The 20059-nt window shown below is 51.2% G+C and overlaps 1 protein-coding gene across 2 annotated transcripts in view; it reads left to right on the top strand.

Annotated features, from left to right (window-relative positions):
- The window catches only part of CPXM2 (carboxypeptidase X, M14 family member 2), a 139938-nt gene that overhangs the window by 92854 nt on the left and 27025 nt on the right, over positions 1-20059 (top strand). For both annotated transcript variants that reach the window (XM_049646565.1, XM_049646566.1), the window contains 3 exons: positions 2101-2185; positions 3144-3294; positions 16203-16291. In XM_049646565.1, the coding sequence (XP_049502522.1) occupies positions 2101-2185; positions 3144-3294; positions 16203-16291 (325 nt within the window). The remainder of the gene's footprint in view (positions 1-2100; positions 2186-3143; positions 3295-16202; positions 16292-20059) is intronic.

Raw genomic sequence — 20059 nt, 5'->3', positions numbered from 1 at the left:
GATCCCATGAACTATGAGATCATGACCGAAGCTGAAATCAGGAGTCGAATGCTTCACCGGCTGAGCCACCCAGGCGTCCCTTGTGTGTTTCTTTTGACTCAGAGGCTTCCTAAGGCCACCACCTCCGTCTCTGTAGATGGGATGCGCCCTTCACCCCTGCGGGCTGCCTTGCTGTGTCACTGTGGGGGTGTTAGTAGCAGACAGACAGACAGACAGACAGACAACAAAAGGGGCTGCAGTTGCAAGGCCTTTGGAGGTTATTTGAATGTGGGAAACGGGTTGCTGTTTCGGGCAAGGCTATTTTCCAGTGCAAAAGACCTGAGCTGTGCCGAGGTGCCTTTCAGAAGACATGCCTGGTGCATCTCAATCTGCAGGCGTGGGCTCAGCCTTCACCCTCCCGGGGGTGGGGGACAGGTTGTTGGACAGCTTCTGGCTTCCGGCAGGTATTCAGACGAAGCTGGTGAGGAGGACAGAAGGGGAGAGAGAAGGCTGGAGGGGAGGGTTTGTTTCCAAGCACGAATAAAAGCACCTAGGAGTGATTTTCACAAGTCAGATGAACCAGAATGAATAGACGCAGCACATCTTTCTACGTGAACTTTACTAGGCGGCACTGATCCAGAAACTCAGAACCGTAGCGGGATATACCTGGATCCTGAGTCCAGGCGGATTTCACAGGAGGAAAAGAAGGGCTCCGAGGGCTTCACCTGGCGGAATGTTCCAGAGGATCACTACATTGGTGTTTAGTTCCAGTATTTTAAAAATTAAGAAGGACGGTGCTCAGAAAGAATCTTCCGTATCAATTAACAACAAATGTTATAAACGACTGAGGCTCGAGGGAAAAAGATGTGTTTTCCACACAAAGGTGGTTGTTTCGCATGGTCTATCGGGTTGACCCCCACTGTGGGAAGTCCATTCATGGGCGTTGTCACCTCTGTGATCTCTGTGCAGTGGGGGGGGGGGGGGGGGGGGGGGGGGGGGGGGGGTTTGGGCCCGGGGGGCCCTGGGTTTTTGGTGGGGGGGGGGGGGCAGCCAAGGAGAAGCCCAGCGTCTCTTAGTCAGACTGTTAGGTTTGTGGTTCATGGCATCTAGTGTGTTATGTTCCCAAGTCATTTTCCAAAGGAAATTTCTAGAGGGACTTGGCACTTTTTACTGAGGTTGTTTTTCCACGTGGAACTCGACTATTGTGTGTGATGTAATGTGCAGAATCAACAAATACGTAAACGCTTGTGTCTTTATGTGTGATCAACAGATAGAGCTGAGCAGAGACCAGGCACTCTCCTAAGTGTTTAAGGAGTATTAAACCATCGAAGGCTCACGTTCATCCTTTACTCTTGGTGCTTATAAGACCCTCTTTTTACAGATGAGTCAGCAGTGGCACAGACGGGTCGGTTAGCCGGCCGAGGCCACAGGGAGCGTGAGCAGTGGGGCCAGGGTGTGAAACAGCGTCTTCCACCTCTGGGACCTGCTGTTGGCCCTCGAACCATGCAGGGGTTAGGGGTGCCGACACCCTGTGTCGTCAAAAATCTGGGTATAACTTCTGGCTGTCTAAAAACTTAACCACTGGGGCATCTGGCTGGCTCAGTCGGTGAAGCGTCTGACTCTTGATTTCAGCTCAGGTCACGATCTCGTGGTTTGTGAGTTTGAGCCCCGAGCTGACAGCACAGAATTTGCTTGGGATTCTCTGTCTCCTTCTCTCTCTCGCCTTCCCCTACTCTCTCTCTCTCAAATAAACATTTAAAAATGAAAAAAAAAACAAAAAAACAACTTAACAGCTTACTGTTTTACTGTTGACCAGAAGGAAGCCTTACTGTTAACATAAATAGTCAATTAACACATATTTTGTATGATACACGTATTATATGCTGTATTCTTACAATAAAATAAGCTAGAGAAAAGAAAACGTTCTTAGAAAATCTAAGAAGAGAACATACATTTACAGTACTGAACTGGATTGAAAAAAATCCGCGTAGAAGTGTACCCGTGCCGTTCATAACCGTGTTGTTCGGGGGCTAACTGCACTTCCCTCATTGCTACACCTCTACGGGGAATAGGTGGACCTTTTACAACGTGTAGTCCCAGTGACATTTTATTTTCTCTTAGGAGCGACTGGGTGACCTCCTACAAGGTCATGGTGAGCAATGACAGCCATACGTGGGTCACTGTTAAGAATGGATCGGGAGACATGGTGAGTTTCCTCTTCCCTCTGTGCATGCCCTTGGTGTCCGGCTGTGCGGGTGTGTGCGGAGAGAGGCAGTGGGTGCCCCCTCACTGTCTGCGGGTTCCGCATCAACTCATGCCGATGACGGGTAGCGCCCCTCTTGGCCGTGCCCCGAATCTCAGTGCCAGGTGGCCCATTTAGAGCTAATGTGCGATCCCAGCTGCTGGGACGCAGTGTCTTCCACAGCTCCCAGGTCAGCCTTGGGAGACTGGTGGCACGTGCAGTATGCTGGGGTCCCTCACAGCGGCTCAGTGACAGCAGTTCCCCAGCCTCTTCAGTGACCCCCATCTTTGCGCTCCGTGATCTGCTCCAGATCCGCCGGTTCTGACCATGCCACCCTCTTCCTCCGGTTCTCAGGCGCGTCCTTCCTAACGTGGTGTCCACAGTCTTAGACAATCTGACGGCAGCCTCCGGTTTCAACCTTCTTTCTCGTTCTTACCCCCTGCACACGCTCCTCCTGTGTTCCAGTGGCAGTGAGCTAGCTACTCTGCTCTTTCTGAATCCCACCTCTGGGCTTCTCCAGTCATTGCTGCTGCTTTTCTCTAGAATCCCTGCCGTCCCTACAGATCTAAATAGTTTGCCTTCGAGGCCAGTTCACACGCCACCTGCTCCCTGAAGCTCTGTCTGGTCCTTCCCTTCTTCTGAAATCCCAGAGCTCCATGGCTGTCCCTCTGTCATGGCACTAAGAGCTTTCGCCCGGATTATCTAAGTATTACCTCCTCCTTTTCTCCCCGCTGCCCCAGGAGATTGGGGGCGTCCTGAGGGCAGGGTCTACGCCTGATTCATTTCTCTTCTCCCTTCAATGCCCAGCACATATTGGGCGTTTCTCAGTAAAGTCTTTTGGAGTGAATAGTTTACTGACCCTTTTATCCCTTGGCAATCAGGCTCTGAAAGATCCTCCCTTTTCCCCCTCATGCATAAATAGATATTTGAAGGAAACAGTGAAAAAGAGATCCCTGTTCTCAACGAGCTGCCCGTCCCCATGGTGGCCCGCTACATCCGCATAAATCCACGGTCCTGGTTCGACAACGGGAGCATCTGTATGAGGATGGAGATCCTGGGCTGTCCGCTGCCAGGTGGGCTTGCTTTTCCGTATATGCTGCAGGTGGGGTGCTGGTGGAGAACGGGTGCCTGGCCAAGGTGACTACAGATGTGCCAAGCAATCTTTTTCTCGTTGTAAAGAAAAAAAAAAAAAGTATATATATATATATATATATATATATATATATATATATATAATATATACCGCATCTATTGCCGAATGTTTAGAAAACAGAGCAAAGCAGAAAGGAAGCAAATAAAAATCTCCCATAACCCTCCTCGGAAACACCACGGATATTTGGGGGGTAGTAGCAAATGGACGTGCCAGCTGTGCTTTGCCGACTGGGATTTTAAGATGATGCATGTTTCAAGGTTGAAAATTCACTCAACACCACCACTCAGAAGCAAGCAAAAGAAAAAAACTAGAGCGAATTTCTGGTGGCATGTTTCCTTGTCTTTGAGTGTTCCCGCTACTCTTCCTCTACCCAGACCGTGGGTGGGTTCGTGTGACCGTGTATGTCGCCTCTTTTCGGTTGAAGTCGCTTTGCTTGGGTGCCTGTGTCTTGGGGTAAACGCTTGTCCCTTGAGGTCATTGTATTCCCCGTGGCCTGTTTTCACACGGTGGCATCTGGGTGTGACCTCAGGGTGGCAGGAAGAGGCGGGCTTGAATTCACACATGTCGTCTGGATCCTTGCTGGTACCTGCTCTGGACAGGCTGATCTGGTCTGGCTCATGACCGGCTCCGTCTGGCCTTTGAGAACTTGTGAGTTTGTGCCCATGGGAAGCCTTGTGGATGGCAGCCCCTTCATCCTGACTGGACATCTCCAGGGAAGGAAGTGGGCTCCTAGAACGTTCCTAAGGCTCTTCATTAGGGCCTATAGGAATTTCCACATCCCTGTCCACCTGCAGGCGGTCCCTAGGGTGCAAAGTGTTCAGCTTTGGGTTCTAGCTTTCCTTACCATTCTTGCCCAACAAGAGAGTGAGGGCTTGCCACTTCTGGGGTTCCCCTACTTGGAGGAAGTGAACCACCAGCTCTGATGTTCTCAGGTGTTACAGTGGCCATCAGGCCATTTCTGTCGCCATCCAGCCCCCCACCGTGAACTTACATTTGCTGTGTTTTCAAAGCATGTTTAATGTCACTTATTGCCTTTCTCTCAATCCCATAATATCCACGTTCTTGCTTCGCCAAGGATGAATGTTTAGAATACAAACTCTGCATTGGTGAGAGAGATGGGCCTCTCTACCTACCTACTCACACTTGCACCAGACAGATTCTTTGTTATATATTGGTACTTACTAGATCGTGAAGCCTTTTTTATGTCATTAAGACCATTAGAGACCATCTGTCTTGTGAATGCGTCGTCTAGTCTGTTGACCACGTCCTGTTTTTAGTCTGCCTTGCAGTTGGGTGTTCAGTTTTGTTCCCAGTGTTTTGGTTCCATAAAGAACCGCACAACGAATGTCTTTGTTTCTGGGCCCTTGTGTGCTTCCACGATTATTTATTTGTCTAAATTACAGGATCATTCAATTTATAGGACTGGCGTTTAACATTAGGTTACGGTAAACAGGATCGCTGGCTCCAAGGGCGTGTGCGTTTTCAAGGCTGATCCAGAGAGGATGTTCGAGGCCAGCCTGGTTTGGGACCTGGGCCTCCTATGGGGCTGGTTTCTGCTGGAGTTGCAATCATAGGTCCCGTGTGCTGCGGCCCAGGGCCTCTAGGCTTTCTGGAATGCGCAGACTGGAGACACAGATGCAGGAGGGTATGTGAGCGGTCCTGTGTGCTCCTGTGTCGCTCAGCACAGCTTCAGTCTGCTTGCTTTAAAGAGAAGGTCCCGGTGTCTGTCTGTGGGCAGGAATTCATCCGTTGTTGGTAAGGGGCAAAGGGCATCCTGTGAGAGTCTCATGAAATAAATATTTCCCTGTGAAGTTATTCTTGGGATGTGTGTGTGTTTGAAGATAGGTCCATGGGGCAACTTAAACACAAAGACAGAGTTAACAGTGTGAATTCCAGGTGGGTTTCAAGTGCAGAATTGGAATGGGGCTCTTTTCCCACCCCAAATATTTAGGGCCATCTTTCTTCTCACACCTACTTAGCAGTCTGCCCAGAGGGGAGCTGGCCTTTGTGACGCCACGTGGTGGTGGTCACATCTGAGGGGCTGGGGCCGCGCAGGGGCCCCCAAGTCCACGTGGGCAAGTGAACCTTGCTCACTGCCCTGTGGTTGGCACGGTCCCTTTGTGCAAGTTCACGAGACCAAAGGCAGAGATTACCGAACCGACTCAGCCGCTCAGACCTAAGGTGACTTTGTGGTCTGAATGCAACCACCCGGAGCCTGTTTTTCCTGGAACTCTTATTTATGAAAAATTCATTTACCTTTGCTTCTGCTCTCTTTGTTCTGTTCTTACCATCCTCCTGTGAACCCTCAGGTCGGGGCAGAGGAAGGTGGTGATTCTTTTCAAGTCCGTCGTGAGTAATGTTTCCAGAAACTTTTGAACTGGAAAATGAATTACCGCATGCCATAGTCTATTAATAGGATTTTTAAAGCTCAGAACTAAAAGAAAATGGAGAGAGTTGTTTATGGTTACAGTTTCAGTTTTGCAAGATGAGAAGGTTCTAGAGATCTGTCTTACAACAATGCAGATATGTTTAACACTACTCAAATGTGCCCTTAAAAACGCTCAGGATGGTGAATTATGTAAGTCTTTTACCACAATTAAATTTTTTTAATGTAAAAAATATTTTATTCTTTTTTATTTCTTTATTTTTTTTTAAGTTTATTTTTTGAGAGAGAGAGAGAGAGAGCATGAGTGGAGAAGGGGCAGAGAGAGAGAGGGACAGAGGATCTGAAGCGGGCTCCATGCTGACAGCAGAGAGCCCGATGCGGGGCTTGAACCCACACACTGGCGAGATCATGACCTGAGCCAAAGTCAGACGCTTAACCGACTGAGCCACCCAGGTGCCCGTATTCTTTTTTATTTTTATTTGAGCATAGTTGACACACAATGTGACGTTAGTTTCAGGTGTACAATGTAGCGATTTGATAAGTTTATATGTTATGCTGTGCTCACTCCGAGTATAGCTGTCGTCTGTCACCGTAAACACTGTTGTGGTATCATCGACTATATCCCCTAGGCTTATGCCTTTTATTCCCATGGAAATCCTATGGTATGTATCTTTCTCCGATGGACTTATTTCCCTTAGCATAATGCATTCTAGGTGGTTCATTTTTTTAAGACGTTAAAAAGAAAGTCCTCTTCCCCACATTTGAATGGTCTCGTCCATTTTGGATGAGTACGCATAAAGATCTGTGCATGCCGGAAGCTGGGGAGAGCCTAGGAAGATACATTTTTAACCGTGAATGTTTCAGGTTAAGACACGCTCTGGCTGGGGCACCTGGTTGGCTCCGTCACTTAAGCGTCCGACTTCGGCTCAGGTCATGATCTCACAGTTCGTGAGTTCGAGCCCCGCGTCGGGCTCCTTGCTGACAGCTCAGAGCCTGGAGCCTGCTTCGGATTCTGTGTCTCTCTCTGTCTCTCTCTGCCCCTCCATCACTCACACTCTGTCTCTCTCTCTGAAAAATAAACATAAAAAAAAAAGGCACATGCTGGTTGACTTCAAGATCAGTGTGGGGGCACCTGGGGGTCATGATCTTGTGCTTTTGTGAGATCGAGCCCCTCACCAGGCTCTGTGCTGACAGTGCAGAGCCTGCTTGGGATTCTCTCCCTCTCTCTCTCTTCCCCTGCCCCCCTTGTGCTCTCTCTCTCTCTCAAAAAAAGAAAATAAAAGATCACAGTGTTGGTGGTGTTCAGCTATTTCGTTACTGCAAACAATACTGCCATGGGTAGAATCTGTTTCTGAAAAGGGCCCCATCGCTCTGCACACGATTTCCCCGCAGGGCAACAGGACCTTGGCCAGGATGCCGGGAAGTGACTTTCAGGGCCGGGGATGGCGATGCTTGGGCCCCGGTGCTGCTCGGCAGCTCCTACTGTGAGTGTCTGATCCCTGGGGAAAGTCACCACTCCTCCCCCCTCGTCTTCCCGGCCACCAGGTCTGAGTGACTGCCCTCCCTCTGCACACCGTGCTGACGTGTCTGGGGTTCTCGGATTCGACTCAGGACCTCACGGGGAGCTGTGCACGGGTCTGGGGATAGGAGCTCGTTTCCTGTCAAGCGTGGGGGGAGCTGCTAAGGGGTGATGCCCCATGTCTATTCCTGCGAGTGGGCTCGGACCCTCAGAGTCCCTCCTAGGGGAGACCCTTCCTTCCTCCTGATACACAGACCCTCCCAGTCATAAATCACTGAGAAAATAGTTCTTTTGCAAGACCACCGCCCATGTTGCTGACCTGGAATGTTTCAGCCAGCGCCCCCCGCCATCAACAATATGGGTAAACTGGGGAAGGAAGGGGCTCCCCTGGGTCAGCATGGCGGCAAAGACCTTGGAAGTTTATTTGCTTTGCTACCTTTCACTTTTCTTCACAAAGGCCACAGCTGGAATACTCACTTATCCCGTGGAACCGGTCATTATTTGGGGCCCAGGCCTGGGCTTTGCAAAGACAGGAATCCACACACAAAGTTGCTGTGGCCTTTATTTTATCTTCCTTTGCTGAGGGTGATGTTTTCTCAGCCTCTTTTTCTTTAAATTTTTTTTCAACGTCTTTATTCATTTTTGAGAGACAGAGAGTGAGCAGAGGAGGGCAGAGAGAGAGAGGGAGACACATAATCGGAAGCAGGCTCCAGGCTCCGAGCTGTCCGCACAGAGCCCGACGTGGGGCTCGAATCCACGAGCCGTGAGATCGTGACCTGAGCCGAAGTCGGACGCTGAACCGACTGAGCCACCCGGGTGCCCCCAGCCTCTTTCTGATGAGACTGGAAGAACTCTTGGGAATGGCTGTGTACCAGCGGCAGCCTGTCTGCGTCATTGCTCATGGCCTGGGCCTTGTCTGATCTGGAAAAAAAAGAGAAGAATCCATGTCCGTTTCAGGGAAGCTGGGTGGATGGAAAGGGCATGAGCTCTGGCTTAGATCAGACCTCGGTTCATGCTGTAGCATCATCCCCCGGCACCTGTGCTCTTGTCCAGCTTCTGGAAATACTCTGTGCTTTGCTGGGCTTGGGTCTAAAGCGGAGGTAATCCCTTCCCTGTAGAACTGGGACTAAGTCCTTCTGCCTTTTCCCCCAACATGCCAGTGAAATGACTCAAGCCCTCCCCACGGACCTATGAGAGGTCCTTAGTGTCCCTCCCCGCCCCCCGGGATTTCTGGGGCTACCTGGGGTGGCTGCCTACAGTCTCCAGGCAGCCACTTTTGCCTTCTGCTTCACATGTCTTCTCCCAGTGCTCTGCCTGGTCCGCTTACGCCATTAGTCCCCTACCCCCTTGATTTGAGAGTACAGTCTCCACTGATGTTTATTCACACCAGGGAGTATTGCTGAGGTTTAGGGATAAGAAGGGGGCTTTGCTGCATGTAACGTAGAACCGCACAGATCCGACAGTCCACATTTCTGTCCCTCAGGCCTCTGGTCATCCCAGTAAAGGGGGTCCATGGCTTGCTGTCTTTCTCCTCAGACTGGCCTGCCGCGTGCTGCTGAGACCGTGCTCTCCCTGCATGGACCTTTCCTCTGCTTCCTATTTCCTGTCTGGCTGTCTTTCTCTGACTTCCTGTCTCTTGGACTTCTGAGTTGGAGAAGGAGAGCAAGTGGGATTGAAATATCTGTTTCTTTCTTTCTTTCTTTTTTTTAATGTTTGTTTATTTTTGAGAGACAGAGAGAGAGAGAGCAGGGGAGGGGGAAGAGAGAGAGGGAGACACAGAATCCGACGCAGGCTCCAGGCTCCGAGCTGTCCGCACGGAGCCCGACGCGGGGCTCGAACTCACAGACCGCGAGATGGTGACCGGAGCCAAAGTCGGATGCTTAACCAACTGAGCCGCCCGGGCGCCCCCTATCTCTTTCTTTTTTAGATAAAGACCATGAATGCCCTTCCTCTCCTTCCTCCCACCCTGGCTTGTTGGAGCCTTGCCTTTCAAAACCACGAGTTCACGAGAAGGACTCAGCTGCTCCCCTGGAATGAACGCAGGCTGCCCTCCTTCTTCATCGTCGCTGTTCACTGCCCTTCCATCCCTGATGCACAGATGCCAGGACGACTAGACGAGAGCCATTTGTAGAGTGCCCTCGTGCTCAGCGCAGAACAATTATCATTTTCCCCCACTTCCCCCTCCTTTTACTGCCCTTGGCTGGACAGTTTGGTTCTGTGGCTAACTCATTTCTCAAGTCACCAGACCCCACGGATGATGGGAGGACGAGAGAGAAGGTGTTTCATTTCTTCGTGTCCTGCTTTTGTTTTGTCCCCTGTTATGTAGGGTAGTAGGCTACTGGCTGCTTTTATGACCCGCTGACGGGCATCAACCTCTCCTTTTCCAGAAACCAGAACGCCTCCCTCTCCTGTCTCCCGCTTGTGCAGAGGACTCTGAGATTTGGGGATGAGAGAGCAGGTCACGTGGGGAACCACAGATTTCCCTCCTTCCCCGGGATCAGTAACACAGCAAGAAGCCTACCTCTTACTGTACCGAAGTAGCTCAGTTCAGGAAGGGGGGCGGTCCTCCCCTAGTGGCCTTTGCCTTGTAAGGCATGCCATGACTGAGTGCATTGCGTTGAATAGCATCCCCCCACATTCATGTCCATCTGGAACCTTGGAATGTGATCTTATTTGGAAGTAGGGTCTTTGCAGGTGTGACTGGCGAAGATTAGGGTGGGCCCTAAATCCAATGACTGGTGTCCTTAGGAAGAGAAAACAGACACACAGAGAGAAGGCCATGGGATGATAGGGGCAGAGATTGCGTGACGTGGCTACAAGCCGGGGGTTGACAGCAACTGCCAGAAGCTAGGAAGGGGCACGGAAGGACGCTCCCCTAGAGCCTTGAGCTGATTTCAGATCTCTATCGTTCATAGCTGTGAGATGGTAAATTTGTTCCAGGCTACCTAGGTTATGGTACTGTGTTATGGTAGGCCCTAGAAAGCTAGTGCACTAAGGGACCCAGGGGTGGTGTAGGGTTCCCTAATTTTCCTGAATCCCCAGGGTGTGATTGTCATTCGCCACCCCCTCTGCCCTGCCTTCTAGTCTTCGTTCCGCCACGGCGATGAGGAATACCAGCTGAGCGTATAGTGGGCTCCTTCTCAGAGGTCTCCTGGCCCCAGAACGTGTTATCCTCTTCATAAGCAGTCTTTCCTAAGTAACTGGATGGGGATGTGTATCCATCCACCCACCGACTCATTCATTCCTCACTCGTGCATTCGTACATCAGACACGTAGGATGTGCCCGTCCTGGGGCAGGGCCCAGGGGTTCCGAGAGGAGGTGGACACTTCTGCTGACCCCCCCCGCCAAGAGCTCTCTCACAGTATAACAAGGGAAGTGTGCCGGGCATCCTTTCCCCCAGGGAAACCACTCTCCACTCAGGGGGGTCCAGCCCTGCTGGCTGTAGCCTGTCTTTCCTGTAAAGAACTTGCCCTTACGGAGTTTCAATAAACCTGTGGTTTCTCTTCCTGGTGCACCTGCCCCTTGCTGATTATTGGGAAACTGTAAAAACTTCAGCACTCCTAACAACTGTCTTTTTTGAGAGTTCCTCCTGTCAGGCTGCAAATTGGCCCCAGGACGGTCTGGAGAAACAACGTCAGATCGGAGGGGTTCCTGGGCTCCTGCGTGCTGCACAGCAGAGCCATTATGCAGCAGGGCTACGTGAAAAGGGGCGAAAAGAAATCGGCATCACCATATGCTCCGCCTTTGCAGCCCCTCGTAGCAGGGTTTGATGCTTCCACGGACAGTAATGACCTGGCGTGAAAACGGCCTCTGTCAGGGGCTCCAGCTCTTCCCCTTCCTCCTCTTGGAGGGACCTTGTCATAACAGTCAGGTGGGGCCTGGACACCTGTGACCTCTTTTCATCAGGGGGCTGGCTCTTTGGTGCTCAGCTTGCATCTGGTGCCAGGTTATCTGCACTCAGGAGTCGGGGCTTTGGGCCACAGTGGCGGGCATTTCCTTGGGGAGAGGCCGGGGAGTCCTTTTCTTAAAAAAAACAAGTGAGGGTCACCTAGTGGCTCAGTTGGTTAAGCGTCCGACTTCGGCTCAGGTCACGATCTCCCGGTTCGTGAGTTCGAGCCCCGTGTCGGGCTCTGTGCTGACAGCTCGGAGCCTGGAGCTGCTTCGGATGCTGTGTCTCCCCCTCTCTCTCTGCCCCTCCTCTCTCTCTCTCTCTCTCTCTCTCTCTCTCTCTCTCCCTCTCTCAAAAATAAACATTAAAAAAAAAAAGAAGTGAAACTCACATAATGTACAATTAACCATTTTGAATTTTTTTCATGTTTATTTATTTTTGAGAGAGGGAGAGACAGAGTGCGAGCAGGGGAGGGGAAGAAAGAGAGGGAGACGCAGAGTCCAAAGCAGGATCCAGACTCCAAGCTGTCAGCACAGAGCCTGACTCGTGGCTTGAACTCACAAACCGTGAGATCACGACCTGAGCCCGAGTCAGAAGCTTAACCGACTGAGCCACCCAGGTCCCCTTCAACGAACCATTTTAAAGATACGGTTCAGTGGTACTTAGCACATTCCCAAGGTGGTACAAGCACTGGCTTTGTCTAGTTTCTGAATTTCATCCTGACCCATAAACACACCCTGGGTCCATTGAGTAATCACTTCCTGACCCTCCTTCCCCGCCGTCCCCACGACCTCTAACCTCTACCCCTGTGGGTTGCCTGCTCTGGATAGAGCATGTCAAAGGAATCGTGAGCCTAGCGGTTCTTATTTGCATGTGAGCCTCCTTTCCAGCAAAGACAGCCTCTCCCCTCCCCGCTGAACGCCCACCCCCAGTCAAGCGAGGTCCCCAAAGTAGCAGAGACAGCGAAGCACATCAGTTCGAGAACCTCGGCTCCCCCCTGGATTTCCAGGGATGGGGTTTGGTCTCGAGTCCTCACTGTTCTTGTAAAAAGAGCCCTGTGTGGTGAGCTGGTGTGTGTTTGGGGACAGGAAGAGCGGGTGTCCGGGCCGTGAGGAGGCAGGGATGTCCCAGGTGCGTAGGCAGTCTCCTAGGGCTTCCATGAAGAGTACCAGAACCTGGGAGGTGATGGTAACACGAAGCTATTGTCTCCGTTCTGGAGGCCAGAAGCCCTAGGTCAAGACGTCAGCAGGGCTGGCTCTTCCTCAGGCCGTGGCGGAGAATCTTCCCCGTGCCTCTGCCCCACTTCTGGGGGCCTGCTGGCAGTCGGTGGTTCTGGGTCTTGTAGAGGCATCGCTGCACCTGTGCCCTCCCCTCCACCGGGACTCCTCCCTGCCTGCTTACCTCTGTGTCTGCATCCCCCTTGCTGGAGACACCAGGCATGATGCATCAGGGCCCACTCTCATCACCTCATTTTCTTTTTTTAATGTCTGTTTATTTTTGAGAGACAGAGACAGAGAGCAAGCAGAGGAGGGACAGAGAGAGAGGGAGACACAGAATCCCAAGCAGGCTCCAGGCTCCGAGCTGTCAGCATAGAGACTGACACGGGGCTCAAACTTACGAACTGTGAGATCGTGACCTGAGCCGGAGTCGGATGCTTAACCGACTGAGCCACCCAGGTGCCCCTGTAACGACCACATTTTAACTTGCTGACCTCTGTAAAAACCCTCGCTCCAAATAAGGTCACGTTCTAAAGTACTGGGAGTTAGGACTCTAACATATCTTTTTGGGTTGGCGGGGGGGACATAATTCAACCCCCAAAAGGTATAATCAGTAGACAGGTTCAGGCAGAGGGGGATTTTGAGTAGCTGAATAAGAGAAGAACAGTCAGGGAGATGGCATGCTCCACATGCCCCTCCGGGAGTTTGTCCCCATAACTAAGGTGTTCCGGAAGGAATCGACTGGTTTTCAGCACATATGACATGTGCAACCAAACAAGCCAAGGGAAGCAAGGAGACTGATTTTTCCAAAGCTCCATCTGTGGGGATATAGGCCTCACAGACTGAATCAGGACTTGTGTTTCAAATGCCAGAAGCCCTATTCTAATTAGCTTGTGGGGTAGGGGAGGACAGTTTTGGCTCACATACACAAAAACTCCAGGGGTGGATCTGACTCCGACTCTGGCTTCAGGAAAGAGTTGTTCTACTATGTCAGGGCTCCCCTTCTCTCCATCTCACGGACAGGGAGACCAACACCCCAAACCCATCCCACAATGTGAGCAAGTCCTACAGAAGGAGAGTCTTGTCCTCCCATGTCTGGGAGGAAAGTCATCTCATTGGCCCAGCTTGGACCCTAGGATCTTGGGATCCCCTCTGAGCCAGTGACTGTGGGTACAGGACACATGTTTCATGGCTGGACCTTGGCCACATACTCATGCCTCTGCATGCTGGGCAAGGCAATTTTATCCAAGCCATCTGGAATACATTCCCCGCGGGCAGAAGGGATCTTTTGTCCACAGAAAGAAGAAGGGGACCGTGGCTTCGACCAGTTGGCTCTGTCTGCAGACCCTGGACCCCCAGAGGGCTTGGCTTGGTTCTTACCCATCTCTTTACCTACAGTACTGAGCTCCTCATAGGTTCTCAATAAAACTTTATCCAGTCAGAGTAAGTGGGCAAATAAAGAATTCTTTGCTCAAAATGTGGGAGGTAGAAAGTTGTGAAAAATACCGACCTGTGGTTTTGAGACAGTTTTTGGAACTTGTACCCTTGTCCCTAGGCATATTGATTAGTCTTAAGGAGGGCATGACGTTGCCAAACGTGGAGCTCCTCTGTACTTAGAGTCCTGAGTTTTTCTTCAATCCTTTTGAAGAACCTTCAAGGCCTAACTTGAGTTTGAAGACCAAGTGGCTTTAAAGAGTTTTGGAAAGAGACCCCTGGGACTTGGGGAGTGTGGAGTCACTCTTAGGAAGCATCCTACGGGTAAATAAAGTGCAAATTAATGTGGAAAATATGCTTACCTTTTGCTTTGAGACACACAGGCTTGGAAATCCAAGGGGAGGCAGCTCGCGTGAGGGTGTGGTCAACCCACGCTCCTGGAAGTCGAGTGCTTGAAACTAACTGGGGAGCCCGTGCTAAACCCGATCAGATCTGCTTTTGCTTTCTTTCCTGGACAGCATGCCAGCTCGCCCTGGTCCTAATTCCCTTTCAATGGCGGTCCTTGTTTCTACTGGTGTTATGGGCAGACCTTGGTGGGTATTAAAATCTGGGTTTTTTGGTGTTTGGGCCTATATGTGATTTTCACCTCATCGCATGCAGCCTCAGTTCTCCAGCGTGAAGCCAGTGGGTTCTCTAGCGTGAAGCCAATGGTTAGTGAACCCTGGCAAGGTCGGTTATGGCCGTCACGACCTGTGGTTCTGGGGACGCAGACATCGTGCAGCTGGTTCAGTTGACGGCAGCTGTGTGCCATGCGTATCGAGTGCCTTGTCCCTGCTGGCGGGGTGCTTGGTACTTTAACACAGTGTTCCTCAGACTTCTGATCTGTAGAATCAGCTGGGATTGTTTTTACGTGCGGATTCTGATTCAGTAGGTCTGGGCTGGGTCTGACAGGCAGCCCGAGTGCTGGTCTGAGGACCACATTTGGTGGCACAAATCAGGATCCACTGCTCCGGTACCGCTCGGAGCCCATCCCTCTGTCACCCGCCACGGCCACGGCCACTGCCTCTGGAGTCACCCCTTGAGCCACTTGGATCAAACCACAGCTGCTGTGGCTCCAGCCCACACGGCATCTGGGGTAGGAGAGCAACCTGACTAAAGCAACGTGTTCTCTCTACATTGGGAGCCGGCCAGGATTTCCAGCTTCATCCTCCAGTTGGAGACGCCGTGGGGCTGGCTGTAGGTCACGTCCAGAGAAAGACCTCCAGGCCCACTGAGCGCCCCTCCCCCTTATCCTCCTCCTGACTCCTCTTCTTCCCCAGCCTGTCCTTTCTTCTGAGGGTCCTTTGTTCTCATAATTATGTGAACAACACGGCTTATGTGGATTGAAGAAAAGAGTCAATTTATATGGGGTAGAGAATCAAGTTAAGAGCAGACATCTCTCCCCAGACCTCCGAATCCCAGTCTCCATGGGTCACCGGCGTTAATACAGCCTGATCATGCCTGTTGGGGTGTTCCAGCTGCAACAACGGAAACCCCAGCGCCCGCCCCCCCCCCCCCCCCTCCCCCGCCCAGCTTAGTGGGTAAGGGAATTGGCTATCTCATGCAGTTGGGAGTGCCAGGGGAGATTGGTTGGGATCCGATGTAGCGTCACTCGATGGCTCCTGATGCTCGTGGGGTTCTCTCTGTCCTCTACCACGGAGAGATTCTCACTCACTCCTGCTCTGCACCATTAAAGTCCTTCCCTTCCATCTGGACCAGTAAGAGAGGCCAGGAGATGCTGTGCTCTGATTGGCTGAGACCAGTCACACTGGCCCCCTGAGCTGGGATATGAGGTGTACTTCCTAGAAGGGTTAGGGTGATTCCCAAACTGCACTGGGTTTCTGTTAGGAAGGGTGGAAGGGGACTAGATGGTGGGCGAGTAACTAATAGTGTGCACCACACTTCCAGAAGTTTCCATTCATGTGTATAGCGGTGATATTCATTCACTTATTCATTCATTCAGTGCTGAGAGTTTGCCAGGCACATCAGTGATCCCAGTTAATATTAAGCAAGGAAACACCAACGAGAGAAGGACCTTTCTTCCCTGTTTAGGGGTGAAGAGACCAAGGCAGAAACTGCTCCAGTGACTTAGCCAGGATCACACAGCACTTAAGCAGAAGAGCGGAGATTTGAACCCGGCATTCTGGGTCTAAGTCCGCACTTCCCACCACTGGCTAACTCCGACTCCTGAGCTACTTCTCAAACGTTGGCTCTCTCCCCTCTGTGCATATGTTCTGAAGCTAGAGATTAGCTTGTGCCTCCACACGAATCAGGCCACTAACAGAACCCACCACAAGGAATAGGATGATGTGAGTGAATTTAAAATCGTATTTCTGTCCCCAGATCCAAATAACTATTATCACCGACGGAATGAGATGACCACCACCGACGACCTTGATTTCAAACACCACAACTACAAGGAAATGCGCCAGGTGAGATCCAGATTTCTCAAAGAGCATTGCATCATATGCTTGTGACATAGTTGCTTGTGTGTGTGTGTGCATGTGTGTGTGTGTGTGTTTCCTTCCAGAAATTAAGATGATGTGTTTGGGGTAGGCATCTGAAGGATCATTTTGGTTTTCTGAAGCCACGCTAAATGCTTGTAGTTTGTAGGTTGAGAATGCCTTGTTGGGGTTCCAGTGACCAGAGGCAGGCTCCCCCTGCAGCAAATAGTTGAAACAGAATTTGAAGCCAGACTTTTCTGATTTAACACAGGGGTTCTTAGGAATCACTGTGTGTTTGGGGCACCTGGGCGGCTCAGTCAGTTGAGCGTCTGACTCTTGATTTTGGCTCAGGTGGTGATCCCAGGGTCATGGGATCGAGCCCCTCATCAGGCTCTGTGATGAGCGTGGAGACTGCCTTCTCTCTCTCTCTCTCTCTCTCTGCCCCTCTTCCCTGCTCACATTCTCTCTCTCTCTCTCTCATAAAAAAAAGACTCACTGTGCATTTAAGGGATAACACTGATTTGTGGATGTTGGTCATAGGCATTTGAAGAAGGAAAAGGATCTAGAAGACATTGATAATAGTCATTGTAGAAGCTACATCAATTTACTATATTAGCAATTTACCTGCATTAACATGGTCAGTCTCCTCACCACCCCCGGAGGGCAGGGACTGTTATCCTTCCCTTACCGATGGGGAAACCCAATTACCAAGGAAATATATAACACTACCCCCTTGGTATTCAGACTCCCTGATCCTCCATTTGTGTTGTATAACAGAATCACGTGGGGAAATTTGGAGAAATACTTGTACTTGAACCCTACCTTGGGCCACTTTTTAAAGCAGAACCCTTAGGAGAAGGGTCTGGAGGGTCTAAGTTTTGAAAAGCTCTCCTTGGGTTTCTAATGTACGGCCAGGCTTGAGAACTACTGGTTGATGCCTTTATACTCTTATTACTTTCGTGCCGTTAGGAGCAAAAGTCAATCCCAGCTGAGACTGTCCCCAGATTTAGTTACAGAAACCAAGTAATTCTGAGCTACGGAGAATATTTGCATACTGGGCCTGGAAGGAGGAAGGGTCCAGCCATTGATTAGGTCAGGCTAAATTAAGAGCAGCCTGAATGCTGAGTGCTCGGCGTGTGAAATCCTGTTCCGCCTTTGCCCCCAGCATGGTGCTAGAAAACTCAGGGGGTGCTGACGAATGAGAAACCCTTGGATACCTAAGAATCTGTTTGAAGAGACTGAACAGTCAGATAGCCTCATGAATACATTTACAGAACAAGGATTCACCAAGGGCACATTAACGTGGCTCAAAGCAAGGGGCCCTGGGTGCTGAGAGAAGGAGCCAGCCACCCAGGGCCAGTGCAGGGGACATTCCTGAGGTCAGAGCAATTAGGCTGAGCTGAGAGGGCTCCCCGCCTCATCCCAGGGAACCCAGAAACCCCAGTTCGTCTCAATGTCATTTAATTTGAGATGCTCACACACAGCTTCCGGACACCTGTCAGCACAGACTTAGAGGTGGGGCTTGCTGAAGAGGTGGTCTTGCTGTCTTGTTCTTCAGAAATCAAGATGTGTTTGGACTTGAGGTCTGTGCATCGTCTCTGCTGCTCTGCATTCTCCGGCATTTATATGAGGACTCTGGTCACCATTCTGTTCTACAGAGCACTTGTGTGTTAACTCAGCTTCGCTCCCTGGACATCTTTGCAAGCCCAGAAACTAGGCAAATGTCAACTCAGTTGGTGCAATTAACGTCAAAAGCAATGAATCTAAATGCACTTAAAATGAGCTATTGCACAGAGTCTGGGTAGCTGGTGTCTTTATTTTTTTTTTTTAATTTTTTAATGTTTATTTATTTTTGAGACAGAGAGAGAGCACGAACGGGGGAGGGTCAGAGAGAGAGGGAGACACAGAATCCGAAGCCGGCTCCAGGCTCCGAGCTGTCAGCACAGAGCCCGACGCGGGGCTCGAACTCACAGACCGCGAGATCATGACCTGAGCCGAAGTCGGACGCTCAACCGACTGAGCCACCCGGGCGCCATGCTGGTGTCTTTAAATAGTTGTTCTGTGTGGAAGATCGGGGCCCTTCCAGAAAAGCAGAGCTAGTGGAGTGTGCTTTGTTACCCTGGGTGACTCTGCTTACCATAATCGTGGTGATGTAGAGCCAAGAGGAGCCGGGGAGTGGTCAATGCAGCCCCTGCAGGTGGTGTTGGGTGACCCCAGGGCCCCGCAGCGCTCCACTGGAAGCTATTCAGGGGAGCATCTATCAATCCTGAAGAGCGTTCAAGCCGGAAGCGATTTGCCATTTGCATTCCTGGCTCCTGGGGATGAAAAAGAAGCCAGCATTTTTAGCAATTCCCCGTATGGAGTCTGCGAGGTTACTATAGAAATCTCTCGACTTCGGGGGGAAAAAAATGTTAGTTTATCCTAGTATTGAGAACAACATTTCCGACAAACAAACACAAAAAAAGAGAAACAGCAGTGGAGCAGGACGAGAGAAGAGAAAATAGAAAAACATATTGCATTGGAAGGGGAAAATGCTGAGAATGTGTGCAGGAAATATTTCTAGAGCACTGACTTATGAGGCACTGTTCTCCCACAGGGGGAGCGCCGGAGGGTGGGACGGGGAGGGAAAGGGAGAGCAGAGAGCAGGTTGCACGTCCCTGGTGTCGTGAGTGAGCTCACCCTTCCAGGAATGCTACTGCCTTTACAGCACGAGTCACGGTTTCTAATTGTTGAGTTACCTGTTTGTACGAGCCTCCTTCATCTGGGACCATGAGGGCAGAAACCCTGCCACTTTGTCATAAACTCGTAACGTGTACCAGATAAATATGTACGTTGGAGGTCTTTCCAGGGGAGATGTTTGGGGAATAGGAGGGAGAAGTGACTGGTCCGTTGGCCTGGTTGGGAAGGGATTTGGTTGCGGATGGGGTCGGTTATCATCGCTGGCCAGCCTTGGGCGGGTGAAGACAGAAGGGCGGGCACCCCAGGCAGCGAGGGCAAAGGTAGGGGGGTAGGAGCGAATGGCATGTTTCTGGAACGGTCTGCTGGGAGAAGCTTTTGCACTGAGTCTGAGAATCAGAGGAAGTTTTCACGTGGCCGAGTAGTGTTTCCGGGAGATTAGCCTGGAAGTCACGTGGGGAGTAGACTGGCAGGAATGGCCGCAGTCCCCAGGAGAGAGGCCGCTGGGCCTGAAGAAGGATGAGAGAGAGGCTTCTCTGAGCAGGACTGACTAGTCCTAGGTTACCTGCTGGAATGAGTTGGGAGAGGCGGGGTCTGGCGTGCCTCCGAAGAGGGTGGGGTACCATCCACAAAGGGAGAAAGTAAGTGGTTTGGAGGCAACGGTTGATGATCTGACTTTGGCTTTGGATGTGGTGCAGCCAGGTCTCGATGCACAGGAAGTCTGAGTAGGCTGACCGTAAGCGGGCTGTGATACAGAGACATGGGTTGGAAGGTGGCCAGCTAGTGGCACTGATTTCCAGGGCGGCGACGGTGGGGCAGGGGCACGAGGCCGTGGGACAGTGGCCGAGCCTACCCTGGGGGTGGGTGATGGTGGGTGACGGCCTGCAGATCCGGACGAGCCCACCTCCTCACCCGTGGGATGCTCCTACTGCCATCTGTCCCTCCCCCTCCCTCTGGGTTCCTTCTCCAGGGGACCAGCTGCAGTGTCTGTTTCTCAGGCAAATGAAGAAAGCCGGTGGAAGAGGACTTTTTCTCTTCTCCCCCCGCCCTTTTCAAAACCGTTTTAACTCATTGGAGGAG

This window comes from Panthera uncia, chromosome D2 (assembly GCF_023721935.1).
Source record: "Panthera uncia isolate 11264 chromosome D2, Puncia_PCG_1.0, whole genome shotgun sequence".
In the NCBI taxonomy this organism is placed as follows: domain Eukaryota; kingdom Metazoa; phylum Chordata; class Mammalia; order Carnivora; family Felidae; genus Panthera; species Panthera uncia.
Note: the sequence above shows the minus strand (reverse complement) of the source record. Positions and strands in the feature narration are given on the sequence as shown.